This window comes from Lucilia sericata, unplaced genomic scaffold (genome assembly GCF_015586225.1).
Source record: "Lucilia sericata isolate MDLA Ls3-8-SP2 unplaced genomic scaffold, ASM1558622v1 Contig000832F_arrow, whole genome shotgun sequence".
Classification (NCBI taxonomy): domain Eukaryota; kingdom Metazoa; phylum Arthropoda; class Insecta; order Diptera; family Calliphoridae; genus Lucilia; species Lucilia sericata.
Genome location: NW_023994824.1, coordinates 59,713 through 77,167, shown reverse-complemented (window position 1 = coordinate 77,167; position 17,455 = coordinate 59,713). Strand labels below are relative to the sequence as shown.

The window sequence follows — 17,455 nt, the reverse complement described above, 5'->3', positions numbered from 1 at the left end:
AATTTTCTTTGCACTAATTTTTTTAATGAAAATTAAAGAATTTGTAAGACAATAAATGATTAAATTTTTTTAAAGATACATCTATTAAAATAGGAAATACTGATTTAGATAGCCAGTTGCAAAAATGATGTGGTTACTGTATGTTTTTTAAGCAATAGCTTGGAAATGTTGTAAATAATGAAAGCTTTATTCATTAATAATATTCGTCCAATGAGTTTTTGGTTGACTTGAACCATTTCTAGACTGACCTATTAACTTAAACTTTCAATTGAGTGAAACATTTCTCCGTAGAAAAAAAAAATAGTGCAGGAATATTTTTTGAACTAATACTTTAGTGTAGAAAAAATTATTTCACTAGGCTGTAAAAACAAATATTTTAACTATTTTTAAAATATTTTTAGTTAAAAATTTTAAATATCACTATCACTATTATTGAGTGAGGCTTATATTTTTCAATTCATCACTAAACTTAAACAAAAGTAGTGAATAATTTTGAACTACCACTAATTATTAGTGATAGTTAAAAATTAGTGTACTACCCCCATCCCTGGTAACAATTTTCAGTTATTGAATATTCCCACTATGTAAACATAAACAAGTAACACACTTTTAAATATTTTTTGTTTTATATTGTTTTATTTTATTAATATTTTCTTTGTCTTTTATAATTATTTTATTATTATGAAATTGTAACACATACAACTATAAATAAGTTTTTGTCTTTTTCATAAGAAACTCTTAATTTACTACTTATATTGAATATATTGATTTTTATACGTATTTGCACACATTTCATTTTAAAAATACACGTTAAATATATTTTTTTATTTTTGCTTGTTTCCATAAAAACGTTTTTTTCAATGTCTGTAATAAAACTATTATTTTACAACGAATTTATTTGACGACAGTTTTTTACAGAGTTATATAGTAAAATTACTTGGCTAAATGTTCGAAAATATCGATTTTAAGTTTTTCAATGTGAAACGTTAAATGAAACTAAATAAATAACTAACTAAATTAATGAAAAACGCTGTATGTTTTTGAAATGTTTGTTTTGTAATTTATTTTAATTCATATTAATCTTAAATTTTTAATACAATAAATTTTCTAGTAGATGTAGAAATAATAAGGAAATAATATATTCAATTAAGAATGTATGATACAGTGGTATTGTTTTGTACATTTCGATTTAAATTTAATTAAAACTAAAAAGGCAAAGAATAATTTACAAAAGGCTTAGATGATTACGAATGATTAAATGTTGAAATCAGTTTTTCTTAAAAAAATGTTGAATTTTTCACAAAATAAAAAAAACACCCCAATAACAATTATTTTATTTTTTGGATACTTAAATTTGGAAAGCAACCCTGTATCGGATATTTATCTTTCAACAGGTATGTGTTTCTCTTGCTAGCCAATCTATCATAACTTTCTTCTCTACAAAACTGATTATCTCAACAAAAATAAACAATGCGATACATATAACGAGCGAAAAATAACGATAATCACATAATAATAAATTCTTAAAAATCATAACGACAACTAAAACCAAACCAATAAAAATTCAGTCTCTTGAAAAAATGGACAACTGTTTGTCAAGTGGGCGTATGGATTAATAGACACTTGCAAAAAGGAAAAAATATACATATAAATATTGGCTTTTCATTGACATGTTTCATACAAACCGTTTCATAAAAACTTTTTACCATTTGAATAAGGAGGGATCATCAATGTTTATTTACAATTTTTTTGATTTTCTCATCGATCACAACATTTCGAGGTAAAAAAATGTATGTATGTATAATGGAAATATTTCAAATACGAATGAACACTACTCACATAATTTGTTTGTTTCCTCTTCATTAAAGATTTTTCTAAATTTAAAGAAAAACATCTACTTAATTTCACTGCGATTATAGATTAGCTAATAAGTTTTAATTGTGTAATAACTATTAAATTATAAAAAACAAGAACTTAATAAAATATAAGAATATTACTGGGAAATGTGATGAAAATTACTCGTTCAAATAACGGGTTTTCAGCAGAGGTGTTTTACATCGCTGGTTGACTACAGTTGTTCATTTTCATTGTTTTATTGCTTTGGTAAAGAGAACGAGATACAAAGAAGTAACCGCGGGTAAAATGGGACATCACTTTTTCATACATTTTAGGTTTATATAAAAACCAGCTCTTTCTTTTAGAAAGTGAGCTTAGGTGTTTCGGATATTCCGAATATTCTTAGAAAACAACATTATATTTACAAGAATTCACTATAGTGTGGGCAAATATCTTTAAAAGATACGTGACAAAATGCGATTCACTGTTGGAAGAGAATGTTGAAGGTGGTGATGCTGTGGAGGTGTCAACAGGTGCTGCTGTTGCTGTGACTGCAGAACAACTGCCGGAGAATTTAAGTTACCAGAACTGTTGTTCCAATTATGATAAAGTCATGCCTCGTGTTTTAATGATATAGCGTGTTGGGAAGATACACTTGTAGATGCATTGAAGTCGTTGTCGCCAATACTGCTGGGTAAAGAAATTGTGCTACCAGCCATGTTGGTAAATTGTGGAGGAAATGAGGCGTTAGTTGGTGGGGAGGAAAGTTGCTGTGCAGCAGGCATTTGTGTTTGGAGTTGAGCGGCTGCTGCAGCCTGTGCGGCAACAACGGCATTTGCAGCATTAGCAGCGGCTGCTGCTGCCTTACCCTGATTTACAACACATTTGCGCATGTGTTTCTCTAACGTGGAGGGAACGCTGAAAGGCATATCACAGAAACGACAGCGATACACATCCTTACCAGATCGGCCATGAGTTTTCATGTGGCGTGTAAGTTTGGAGCTCTGGGCACATGCATATGAGCAAAGTTCACATTTGTACGGCTTTTCACCAGTGTGACTACGGCGGTGGACGGTAAGATTCGAACAGTTTTTGAAAACTTTACCACAAAACTCACAAGTATCATTCCGTTGACGGCTCTCTTTTTTCATTAAAGGGTTTTGTGTCAGCAATGAATTGGCCGGACCCAGACCTAGCGGTTTAAGCTTGAGATTTTCAAAAAGTGAATCGTTGCGATGTAGGGTTTGCATATTCCACCATTCATTTCCATCCATTTTCATGCGTTTTGAAATTTCGAAAGGGTTGGGGAAAGGGTTGAAAAGTGGAACTTGCGATGGCGGATGGTTTGAGTCTTGTTGCTGTTGTGGTTTCTGGAATATATTCTTTGCAAATTCCTCCCTGAGGCGTAACGCGGCGGGGAACCCATTAAGTTTGTCAGACATTTGATTAATGGGAGAGCTAGCGGAGTTGTTGTTATCTAGATCTTTGGTAAGTTGTTTAAAATTACTTGATTCTTGGAGAGCCTGTTTGTAAGCTTCCGAATACTGAGCGATGTTCGATAAACCAAATTTGTCCATTAGCTCACCAACTAAGGATGTGGGTGCAACAGAAGCGGTGCATTTTGGATTATCATTTTTACCATCTAAACGGTTATTGTTAACACTAAGATCTTCTGCTTCATAATCTATTTCGTCTTGTTCATCCATTTCCTCGTCATCATCTTCATTAATTTCATCATCAGGATTTTCTTCTGCATCATGTTCTGGCTCGGTGTCACATTCATTTGTTTCTACCGATCCTGTGTTGCTATGACCATCTTCCATAGGACTGCGGTGCACACGCATGTGCTTCATAAGTTTTTGAATATGCGAGCACTCGAAATCACAGGCAGTGCATTTGTATGGCTTTTCACCAGTATGAGTTCGCTGATGAATGATGAGATTATTTTCAAAACGAAACTTTTTATCGCAATAAGCGCACGTATATACTGATGCACTAACCGAAGATTCCTGACTTGGTTTTGAGGGTGGCGTCGATGCTGAGCGGGGTGTAGTATTTAATACCGTTCCGTTTTCGCCCGACACTATATTGCTCTTTTCAGGTGGTGTCAGGGAATGCGGACGAGTGTTATTTGTGACTGGAGTAGGTGGCAGTTGATGCGATGGGGAAGGGCTCGCGAAGTTCGGCGATTGCTTTTGTCGTGGACTCGGCGAGCTCGAGTTAACAATGTTTCCAGCTCCAGGACTTGTTGTTCCTGCAAGCTGACGCAATCGCTGCGAGTAAAAATCCATCTGAGGTTCGATTGATAGAGAATTAGGTTGCTGTGTTGAAGCATTTGAAGACTGTTGTTGACCAGTAATTAGCGGTAATGAAGAGGGTGTTGTTGTGCCACGATGACAGCTGCTACTAGATGGTGGTCTTGGCTCCACAGATCCAACAGAAGAGACATTAGAACTTTGGTTAAATTGGGATGTTGGCGTATGGGGCGCAGCAAGTGAGTTGGCAGCTGCTACTGCTGCGGCTGCAAGATTGAGTCCATGATGACGAAATTGCTCTGATACAAGCTGCTCCATGCGATAATGATCTGCATGAGGGCGCGAGAAAAGAGGAGAAACGGTAGGAACCACTGATCCTTGAGCAAGAGTTGGTGGCAAAGGCATTCGCAATAAATTAAATGGATTTGTAGAATGCATATCAGGTGGTGGTAGCAGAGGATGATGCCGCATTCCAGCTGCGGCAGCAGCTAAATTTTGTGCATTTTGCATAGCTGTTGTTAAATTATTTTGTTGCTGTTGTTTATGTTGTTCCGCTGCAACAGCTGCTGCGGCAACGGCAGCAGCTCTGTGATGCATTTGATGTTGAATCTGCTGTTGTTGTTGCTGTTGATGATGTTGCTGCTGTTGTTGACTACAAACAATAATAGGCGATGTTATGCATACTGAGCTATTGGGACTACTGCTGCTTGTGTTGTTCGAGTTATTTTCTCTCTGTTGGGCAGGCATTATCGCTTCAGACACCAAATGAGTTGGGTCTACTGATGATGTAGATTCAACATAAATTTTAACTCCATGCGAATGTTGCACATGTTGGATTAAACGCCATGCCGAAGAATGTCTAGTTTTGCATGTCGAACATGTGTAATTGCTAGGTTCTAAAAGTATTAAAAAAACAAAAATTAAGTAAAAAAGAATGGATAAATATATACATAATTTACAAAGTGCACAGCATCTAATCTCAAAAAAAAAAATAAGTTTTAACATTCAATTCGATGTCTTCTTCCCACAGATTAAGCCTTTAGTACATATTTGAGTGTTTTATGCAAATGAGAAGCTAACCTATCCCAAAATTACTCTCTCGCTATGATTTCATTAATATAATTAATAGTGTGCGAAAACGCAATGGTGATGTGTGCATACAAAAATAACAGCAATAATACAACAAAAAAGCAACCACGCGACAATGTTTTCAAAAGCGCACCTCAACTGCTAAGATGAGAATCGCCGTCAGACTAAAATCATGAGATGAACATACAACATACATATGTATACATAAGTATGTAGTATATACATACGTTTATCGATGGAGTTTCTGTTTCAATTGCAATTTTAATTTCAATTGTTATTATCATTCGAAAAGTTGTTGTTGCAGTTGTTATTATTTTTGCATTATAAGTGTATGTGTGTATGTATGTGGGGAACATTCATTATGAATGAGTCTTAGGTGCGGACGCTACGTGTGTAGGCAGTAAAGATTCCCAATAACATTTAAGTCGGTAGACAATTTAGTCGTCGTCGTCTTCATCATCGTATTTGCTTAGCTATTGTCGTCAGTCTCGTTATTGAAATAGTTGTTAGTGAGGAAATTCACAAAAGTTAACGTCACGCAACACACCTTAATTTCTGATCAAGACTGGGCACACTGAACGAAAAAAGTCGCACTCATGTCTTTATGTTTGAACCTACAGACTTCAATGCACATCATACGTAAATGTTATTATAGATGGTAAGATTTTTAGTGTATTCGGCCCACAATGTTGGGCCTTCGTGTATTATATACGTACATAAATACATATGTATGTATGAACACACATACACAACTGTAGATACAACTTCCGTTAGCCAACGTTCATATATTTATTATACAATTAAATTTTTTGCCAATTGTGACAACAGCCTTTTGGATCGATAATAGCCTTTACGACTTAGAATTGATAACTTTTTACTTGTCTTTAAGTCTAAACTATAAGTTTGTCTACGCTGTAACGCATACAAATGACCGTCATAGAATATTTGGAGCTTTTTAAATTGTCTAACCGTAACAAATGAGTTAGAAAGCGGTTTAGATAATCAAACTAAATCATCCCTTTCCCATACTCACAGTCATATGTGTAGACAAACTTGCGGTTACTTGTGATGTTTATTGTTATTTCAAGAAATACTTGAACACAAATACACACATGTGTACATTAATATAAGATATAAAGTACACACATAGAGCTACCGCAATGGGACCCTGAGAAGTTCACAAATGGTGCATATCTACAAGACTGTGGTGGCTGGATGCGGTGTTTATGTTTCTAATTTGATGGCACTACCATATGTTGCTAAAAAATGAAAAATTGCAAATCCTGCCATTCGATTAAGAGTGAAATTCGCAATTTTAAAAAATGTAACACAATTTTAAAAACAATAAATATGTAACCGCACGTAGAACAAATCATCACAACCATGAGGACCATACATCACACACACATTTTATGTACTTCCAGTACCATCATCCCCTGCCAACTTTAAGTTACCGCCAACATTTTTCATAAATTTAAATGTGTTTAAACGAGTATATACATATGTATGTATTTATATTTATTTAAATGCGTGTATGTATTTGTTAATGTGAAGGAGGGGTTGCTCAATTTTTAATGGTAAGTTCCAATTTTTTAAAAATCTTATTTTTTAAGGATCAAACGAGCAGCTGCAAGATTTCTTTGATTTGTATGCAATTGAAAAACTTAATGGTCGAAAGAAAATGTTATATGTATGTCACACTGTTTATTAGTATTTATGTACAGCAAAAAGTCCACAGTATATCAAATAACTGGGAATTGTTAGTTTACTAGATAGAGAGTACCTTTTTAGCTCGTGGATGCATTGTCACCTAAACCTTTACATTCTATGCTTTCTCAATTAGAAATCATAATATCAAAGGTTATCTGACTATAAATTCAGAGGGTACAAAAAGGGTAGTCTAAATCCTTTTTTATATAGAAAACTACGCATAAATGTACATCACATGCAAATGAAGAGAAATTGAAGGGATACGTATAGACAACGCATCTTTACAAAGCTAAATGATTAAATAATAAGCAAAACGGAAAAAGGAATGCTAAGGGTTGAAAGCAAATGCGTTACCTTTTTCGAGGTACAAGGGCTTTATAAACAATGTTATATCAACTTATGGCATGCGCGGATATTTTGCTTTTAATTTAAATTTTTCTAAGAAAAAACTCTAAATAATTCATCTATTCGACTTATTATTATATTTTCATTGCTTTTACGCATTTTATCGTAAGCATCGCACGAGCCATCTTCATTCCTTAACAGGAAGTACACACATATTGTTTAGTTTTTTATTTAAATTTTAACTGATTTTGATGACAATATTGTGATAGCGATATGTGATGACATTTAAACTATTTTGGCGAACGGACGGACCGAAATGAGACTTACGGTCTACTGCACTTAATAGCAAAATGCATTACACTGTGAGTGAAATATTTAGAGCTATCAGCGGGAGCATACTACTATGTTATGTTCAAGAAAGTAAACATATACGGATATCTTATTGCCAAAGAAATGCTTACAAATCCTTCCAAGATACAAAAAATATGTATATTTAGACGTAATAAAAACATGAACTGTTCTTGGCAGCTCAAGAGGAAACCCTTTGGTTGTGGCCAGCGAAGCGATGATAGAGAAAACAGCAAGCGACCAGCACTCCCACCACTTGGCACAAAAGGGATAAGTGACCGCATTTGACAAGAAAGCCATAAACAAAACAATTGGTTGCCTGCTGATATATGTATATGTTCGAAAACCTTCAGTGTTTGATGTGATAATAATATCTGCTGTATTCTTTGTTCGTTTCTATTGTTGTTATTTCATTGCGTTTTACTTTTCTATTATTTCAATTTAACAAGCTACTTTCTTTCTGTCTTTTACAAAAATATTGAAAAACATAAGTATTGTTCATCACATAACATGTATTGTTGCTGTTCACTTTTGCCTCATATATAGCTAAAAAAAGCGGATTATGCCTTCTAATAGCAATATGTATTTATTTATCTTTTAAATAGAGTTACAAACACATATACATATAAATATATAAGAATCGATACAAAGATATTTGTGTGAAGTTGCATAATCAAAGGCATAGTAATCCTTTCTTCTAAAAGTACTTCATATCGTAATGTCCCTAATGCTTTTAGCTTAAAAATCACAAACATTTGAATATATACGTACTTATGTATATGAAAATGACCGGTTATTTGGAATCCTCTTTGCTTTGCAGCTCGTTAAATATTTCAGTGGATTTAAGGCGATTTACGTCAGAACATTTTTTATGCCACATGAAAATAAATTTCTATTGAATTTCCTCCTCGTAATATATTCACAAACACTCACACACCTGTCGGGTTTGAAAACGGAAATAACCCTTTTGCACATCCTTTTTGTCCGTTAACACAAGTGACATGTATAACAACTCGCTTGTATGATTAAGTATGTATGCACTACTCGTACATTTACTATATCAATTTTCATTATTTTTCATACAATATGTCAGTCACTTTGCGGATTAAACTAATATCAGAATAAGTTCATTATTGAATTTTCCATAAACAAAAACACGAAGAAGAAATTTTCGGTCGTTGCGAGTTTTAATTAGACATAAAGTACATAATTGCTATTAAAACCACAATTCAATCATTGCGAATATTTTATTACCATGAAATGGTGCAATAATACATATTTTATTTATTGTTATTTAATATAGATGTATGCCTGATTGTTGCCCACATACATATACATATGTATGTAAGTAATTCAGGCTATTTTACATGGTTTTGTAATTAAATTTAATAAACAGAGAGAGATAAATTCGAAAAAAAAATGTTAAACAAATTGTCAACGTAGATGACATCATGAGTGAATCCTTTTTAAAAGTAAAAGATATTTATATTTCCATACATACATTTTATGTATGTGGACGTATAACATTCATGAACAATTACAAATGTCAAAAAATAATGTAAAGAAGAAAATAAATTTAAAAAAGACAAAACAAAAATGACAGAGAAACATAGTTATCATTTGTATAATGTCATATAAAAAAACTTGAAGCGGTCAAAGAAAAATCACATGTGGTTGAATCCCTAAGTACTTACATATCAACAACAAGGAACAACGAGAACAAGAATAAAAGGCACAAAGAAGAAAATATAACAAAACAACGAAATGATTCAGCTTGAACAAATCTAATGAATGCCGAGTAAGCAAGAGTTGATTAAAACTACCAACAACATCTCGTATGTTCATTGTTATAGATTTAGTGAAAGAAATGTCATTTAAAGTTTCTTACAGGACATTTCATTCGAGTATACACATTGTTTTTGCGTCTGTCTGTCTTCCTATGTATAGTCATGTACTTGTAGAGTTGGAACAAAATTGAAAGATGTTTAAGTAAAACTCTTTTTCAGTTGTTAAGTATTTTCAATGGAAGGTCATCCAAGCAAAAATGTAATGGCAAACAAAAATAAAAAGAAACACACACAAAATAAACATATACCACAATAGTACCCCAAATAATAACATGGGAAGTTTTATTGTTTTTAAAAGGGATCCAAGGTTAACCCTCTCCCCGTACTACCTACTTATATTGTACAATCTAGTGAATGATGGCAGATCACAATTGCGTAAATATTTACCACTATTTGATGTAATATTTAGTTATATTCGAGTTGTTACTTTTGAGTAACTAGCTGATTAATATTGATCCAGTATCACAACTACTACGGGAATATTTCACCTTTGTGGCACACGTTAAGCGTGTGTGTAAAGACATTGCAAATATGAGAAACTGTGTGTATTACTCACTCCTTTTGGGATGACCTTACGGTCAGAGTTGTTTGACCACTCAACTGATAATGGATTAAATTTTGTTCGGTTTTTTAGCTTTTAACATAAAAATGAACATGTTTGTTGGATGAATGAAAGACTAACAAGAATTCTTTACTTGTAATGTGAGCATGATATATGGATGTATGCAAATAATAAAGTGTGTCAGAGGTCAATTCGTTTGTTTAAAAAAAAATAAACATGACCTTTTAAAACAGAACACAGCATCCGATTTTTTTAGGGTTTTTCTCTTGAATTTGTTACGTTTTGTATTTTTATGTTGATGGCATTTACTCATAAAGGGGTTGTATCTGCTAATTTTTGGACAGTCGAACTGATATTAAATATTAAGATTCTTTATGTTCTGTGTAATAATGTATTTGGTGGATTGTATGTTGCATGTTTTATTCATTTTTCAGATTACTTTTGTTATTTTCATATGCTGCATGTACATACGTATAATGGACCGGCATGTTAATGACAGCTTATCTTTGTATTTTGTACATCATGACAACATTTTACACTGACTTTGATGTTGCTGATGTACTCGTTTTTTATTATCAAATGTCTTTGTTTTCCTGTTTAATTTTTATCAAAGGTCTTTTGACTTTGCAATACTGTCAATGGTCAAATAAGTGTGTATTTATAGTAAAAAATTCCAGATGAAATAACTGTATAAATAAAATGATAAATTAAAGTTTTGTAGTATGAAATACATACACACATCCAACTTTAAAGGGATGATACATTGAGAGATTATGGTCATTGGAATTTTAATTAAATTATTCACAGTGGCAGAAGTTATGTTTGAAAATTAAAAAATAAACATAAAATGTTCAAAATATCAAAGTTTGCTTACCTGTATGTAAAGTATTTGATTCAGCATCGACAAACTCTATTTTAGGACGTTTTGTCACAGGTTGGCAATCATCATTGTCATTGTTAGACTCTGCATCATTATCATCCTGAAGTTCTTGTTTAATAACGGCTGTATTGCAGGATTTAAGCTCATCAAGAGTAGATTCTGAGTTTTTGGGTGTAGTATTGTCATTTTCTTTGGAAAAAACGTAATTGTTAAGTACTATATTCTAAAAGGCAGACTATTATTTTTAACTTACCATCTACTAAACGCTTTGGTGTACTTGATGCACCATCGGCCAACATGTCCGCTGGACTAGGTGGTGGCGTGTGGATTCGAGAACCACTTGATTGTTTGCGAGTGGCTGCCGATAATGATGGACGCCGATTTGCTAAACCCAACGGCCTTCCATCTTCGGTATCAGCTCTGTCATTTGAGGGGCCTAGGGATAACAATACATTTTAGTATAAATAAATAAATATACTTTAAAAGTAATGTAATTTACCTTGGGTGGAACACTGGCCATAGTTTTCCTTATTACATTGCAAAACTTTATGCTGTATAAATTTGACTATATCAGAAAGAGCAAATACTTTTTGACATGTTCCGCACGTTAGCATATCCTGAGCAGTACCATCTGCTTCTGTGGAGTCAGAATCTGTTATTTGAAATATAAAACAAAGAACACTTTTAGTTCGTTTACATTCACACACAATTTTAATAGGGTTAATAAATTATTCAATAAATTGGTGTCCTAATAAAACGGATATATCCTGACCTCAAAATTGGCAATTACAGTAGCAAAAGAAAGCTTATTTCATTTCGTTCGCATATCATATGAGTTTTAGGGCGCCTTTTTGTCTTATGCCAATCTACATAAGTGTGAGTGTAAGTAATTGGTGGGTTTTTCAGTAAAATTTATATCATACTATTACCAGGATTTCTCTTAAGTACTACCGACAAATATATAGTACATCCGAAACAATACGAGTACGAGTGTAAATCATGGTAATAAATTCATAAAATGCGTAAAAGCAATTAATTCCCAGTATATTGATTTCCCAAAAAGAATGCTGATAATGATATGCAAACTGATAAGTCTATCGCAATAGTGTGGCAATTGCTTAGTCAAGATGTGTGTACTCTGCTGTTAAGTGGGGGTATTAGTTAGCTTGTGTTGTATCATTGTTATTTAATCCCACTGCCATTAAATCTAAACCAATTTTCTGCACAAAATTTATTCATAACCTCAACTTGTGAAAAATAACAAAATAAATCTTAATCTTTAATATTTTCATAAATAACAAGCACCAATAAATGTGTGCAAAAGGTGTCCTTGTACATATGAGCAACATAAACAGAGTTCAGTTCATCAATGTGCAAACTTATAAATTCCAATCAATGTTTGTTAATGGACAATTTACCAATATCACAAGTTATTGTTAAAATGTTGTCCCTTTTTTCAGTTTCTCTATATTTAACTTTGACCAATATAAATAGGGGGTTGATTTCTTTTGCCTATAGGCAATTTAACACTACTTCTACAAACATCCCGCACTTCCCAAATAAAAGCTAAAAAAACAAAAAATAAGAAAAAAATGTGAAAACTTTTTAGTTGGGGTTTGATATTATTTGACTTTTGGTTTAGTACTTGTGTCCACAATGGATCTGAACATATGTAAAAGTTTTGCCCTGATGATTTCATGATTAGCCCCATAACTAAAGGCATTTTATTATCCTTGCCTGAGTTGTCAATACGACTGATGGCTGTGTGTGTGGTAAAACAAACATACAAAAAACAAACCACAATATTAAAAAATGAAGTGAAATCGAAGGAATGAAAAACAACAAAAATCCCCTGATAAAACAAGGATAATCACATTAAACAAGCATAGCAATCCAGTTGTCAATTAGGTGCTGTACGACATAAAACACTAAATTATGGACAATGAAAATATGTACATATATAGATACTAAATAATACTAATAATAACAATATATAACAATAATAAAAACAACAAAACAGTATGATGATAAACGATGTAACAAAAACTTACTATATCTATTGTGTGTATGTGGGCAGAGGCAAACCGACCGAAAAACGGACAAAAAAATAAACAAACGGACACAATTTCATGCCTGGAAGCTGTGATATCACTAGTTTTGTTATTATTTTTAACTGTATGTGTTTGTCTATTTGTTTTTTGTATTTTTTTACGAATTTCCTGGGGGTGATATGTATGTGTAGAACAACAAAAAATAGAAAATAATAAAGTCACACACATTCATAGTTGACTTATTAATTTCTGATTGACTGGGATGAGTTCCTAAACGATATATTTAAGGTTCGTATTATTTTTTATTAGTTGTGGTTTATTATTATGACGACGCTGATAATGATGATTATTTTGACTTTTTTGCTTTTTTACAGAAAATATTTATTATTTTTTATTTGTGTGTGGTTTATTGCAGGGGCGCGTCATCAGTCATCGGAAAAATGAAAAAGTAAGTCTTTAATCGTAATTTACAACATTTATTGCAAGAGTCGTGAATTGAAATCGAAAATATGTTAAATGGTTAAGGAATTTTCAAATACCAAATGTCCGATGGTCATCCGTAAATTTAAGAGGTTGGCATGAATTGTGTGCGTGAGTTTTAAAATTTTAAGAAATCTCAATGTGATTGGTTATTGAGTCTATTATTCGTTTAGCCTTTTTTGCGGTAACAGCAGCTACAAAATAATGTACTTGTTATAACGTTTGACACCACCTCTATACATTTGTTTTTTTATTACATCTTTTGCAACAATATTGTTTGTATGGATGACTTTTAGGCAATAAATGTGCCAGCCACAGCTGATGTTTGATGTTTTTTCTTCTATATGTCAAATGTCAGATGGCCACTTAGTTTTATTGTGTTGTTGTTTCTTTTCGTGCATAGTGACTGCAATTCAACCCTTTCTATTTCAGTTTGAATAACATTTGTTATGGCAATTCTAATGTGTGATATTAACGGCTAGATTACTGAGATTTTGCTATTATGTTTGTTCAATACTTGGGTAATATGTCAGTCATTCTTCCAGCCAGCCATTCATCTACTCTTTGAATTAAAGGACAAAGAACTCTAAACCCGTTTGTTTAACAACATTGAGCATTTGTTTAATTTTCAGAAGTGATGAAAATCGCAATTTATTGAAAGTGAGTTGTCATCTTTTGTGACATTATTAAAGTAAATTCTCCTCCCCCTCAAAAATCGAAATATGAAAACCAAATATTTGCTAATAAAAGATTTGCGAAACTCACTGGTGTTACGTATTTAGAGAATTATTAAAAGTAGGCAAATACTAAATAAAATTGTCCGAAATTGTTTATATAACAACCACCGACATTTGAATGTAATGCAATTAAATCTATTTTACTTCTGTTCTAACAAATTAGCCAAACATATTATGCATGAAAGTATACTTAACTTCTACCACAATTAAGTCAATGGATCTGATACATAATTAATCTGTTATCGACATTAGCATATTAAAAGTTTGAGCGTAACCAATGGTGCTGAATATTTACTGGAACTGTAGTAGATGGAATTAAAATTAACACAATCCTAAGGAAAAGGGAATGCGATTAAGACTTGTCCTATAAATATTGTATGTAAAAAAAGTTAAACGTTTGACTATAACAGCGATAAGATTTTCCGTTACTACTAGACTATACTAATTTATTCACATGTCAAGAACGAACGAATGTTTATTATGGTTTGTTTGTTGCTGATTTATTAAGTGGCGCCCAAAATATTTTCAACAAACTGCTATTCATTTTTGTCAATTCATAAATACACACATACACACGTGCTGCAAAAGAAAATCTCAAAGTGCGCCTATAAAGTATTTAAGTATGTATTTGTACTTATTATGTAAATCATATCAAATATCATAGACTGAAGCTACATTGATTGTATTTAATTGTAAGTGAATCCATTCAGTCATTCACTTATCCTTTATATATGTACATATGTATGTTTGTAGAACCATTACTGTTTTTAAATGACTTACATACATACATATTTATCTTCTTATGCATACATTTTGTGTGTATGTATGAACGTATTTATGCACTTTTGTATAAAGTACATTGGTGTCTTTGTTTGGTCATATTTTGTATTTCGTATTATATTTAAATAATATAAACATGTGAAACAAAATTAAGTTTATCTAAAAAATGCTCCCCATTCTAAATAATTGAAATGAAAAACCGAATAAAAACATAATTTAAAAAAAAAACGACTGTGCAAATATTTGCTGTATCGGGCCACATTTAACTGCTATATACACACACGTTCATTTTAAATGTGTGGGTATGTTTTCACTTTGTTGTTCTGTTCTGTTTCAGTCATCACACAATAAGTATTTGTTTTTGGTTATTTTTTTACCTTCGGATACTACTTTAACTGCGTTAACAAAAAAAGAAACCATACACATCAAATACAAAAATTCTGATAAGAAGCGAGGGAGTTTTAAACTTCAAACATACAACTATACATACATACTTATGTACATATAATGAACACAAATACAAATGAACGTGTTGTCATATGTATGCAGATTACACAGAATAACTAAATGTGTATAATACGTAGATAAACTAACAATGTTACTTGCAAATGAACATTACTTATTATGGACTTTAATTTTAGTTTCATACAAATCAAATTCAAACAAATTATTTAAACAACAAATTAATGTGTCCCTAATATTGTATTGGCAATACCCTCTTTTTGGGCTACAAAATAAGGGGGTAGTCGTTAGGTGACATGGGTCTTATCAAGCAATAAATGAAGACATAATATAGTATGAATGGAGGTTATTTGCTATAACCAGGTGTATTTAGGTTAAACACCTTTAAAGTAAAATTTATTTTCAAAAACATATAACCACTCACCATCAGACAGAGTCTGAAAATAGTACGTAATGCAAATGAATTTTAAATGTTACTAGGTCCAAATAAATATTCGAATAGATAACACCCGCATACATATAATCACTAAGTAAACTGACAAGTCTTATGCAAATATAATTTATTTTTCAGTGGAACTGATACCACGAAGTAACAGTGTTACGTTTGCGACCGTAAGTTCTTATTACCCACAGTTCCATTTATCTGATAATTTTATAACATTACGGATATTTTGTGCTCTGGTCACTAAGGTATATTGTATGTACGTACATACATACATATGTATCTATGTATGTGCAATACAAAAACTTTCACGTAGAGTCAATTATGAAAATTATCCACATTATTGTTCACATACATTTACGATGGGTAAACAAACAGACTTGCTTTCAGTAACATCAACTGATAAGATCGTTTAAAAGGCAAAATAATAAAAACAAAACGTTTTATGCGGTCAAATCTTTGAGTATTCTTATCAACAGATAGTAATTCCAAAGTTTAGGCACAGCACAATTTTCAAGATTGATTTGTTCATAACTTTGTTACTTAACTTTAAGTACAAACATACATTGGTTGCAATTATAATTTCTTAAAATAGCTAATTATTGTACCTAAACGGTTTTGACATGAATATACGTTGATTTTTAATAAAATGAACAGCCCACAAATAAAAGCAAAATTATTAACAGATCACTGAGAAAATCGTGGTGTATCAAAACTTTTTGGATTGACTGTGTATCAATAAACAATTCCACCCACACAATATTGAGTTATTAGATAATAGTACGCATTATTTTATGGAAGAAGTATGGAATTAACTTACGACTTAGGGAACGAAATCCTTGATCCTCGCTTATAGATAACATCTTTGTATACATTTTTAGTAGGAAAATGTTTTATTTTTTATCACTGGACAAGTGTATTTTCTTGTTTTGCAAATAACAATTGAAAATTATTCATAAAAATATTTTTTTAATATAGTTTATTTCAAAATTATTTTTTCTATATTTCTTCACTATAATTTCTTGTTTCGATTTTTTTATTTTAATTATGAGAAATGAATATTTTTTATTTCAATTTTCTTAAATCAAATATGTGTTTTATTTCTTATAAATTTTCAGCGGTTTCTTAGGTTTTTATTTAAATTAAAATTTTCTTTGATGAGTGTGTTCACCCCACAAAGACTTTACGTGGACTGATGTTATAGATTCTTATACGTTGCCTTGACAGTCCTTCTAACTATTTTGACGGTGACTGAGACCCATACGCATCGTAGATGACCCAAACGTAAAAATAAACAAAAAAAATGTGAGTCCTCACACACACAACTAAATATTATATTACTCTGTCTCCCTTCATCAACCACCACTAACCTATAGTGTGTGTAAGTATCTGTGTTATGAATATATTGAAGTAAGGGGATGATTTTAGCTCTCTATGGATTGGCTGTAATGAGCTCTGCTTCCATCCAAATGATACGGCTGCAACATCTTCAATCTCAACTGATGCTGAGAGTAACATTTTTAGAATATTGAGCTCAACAATCAAATATGGTTCATGTTTAGTGAGATAAATCTTCAAATGATTTAATGCGCAATTTCCTTTCCGGGATCTCAAAATTAGTCAGATACGCA

At 32.0% G+C, this 17,455-nt stretch overlaps 1 protein-coding gene across 2 annotated transcripts; it reads right to left on the bottom strand.

Moving 5' to 3' along the window:
* Window positions 1–795: 795 nt before the first annotated feature.
* Window positions 796–16,881, bottom strand: LOC119608411 (B-cell lymphoma/leukemia 11A). Of its 2 annotated transcripts, none has more exons than XM_037962823.1 (5): window positions 16,645–16,881; window positions 11,372–11,524; window positions 11,126–11,308; window positions 10,867–11,061; window positions 796–4,987 (listed from the first exon to the last, which is right to left on the bottom strand). In XM_037962823.1, the coding sequence occupies exons 1-5, from the start codon at window positions 16,697–16,699 to the stop codon at window positions 2,448–2,450; spliced, it is 3,126 nt and encodes a 1,041-aa protein (XP_037818751.1). In that variant the 5' UTR covers window positions 16,700–16,881; the 3' UTR covers window positions 796–2,447. The 2 variants fall into 2 exon arrangements, with proteins under 2 accessions (XP_037818751.1, XP_037818752.1); XM_037962824.1 differs by lacking the exon at window positions 16,645–16,881 and adding an exon at window positions 12,924–12,948.
* Between the last annotated feature and the right edge of the window lie 574 nt (window positions 16,882–17,455).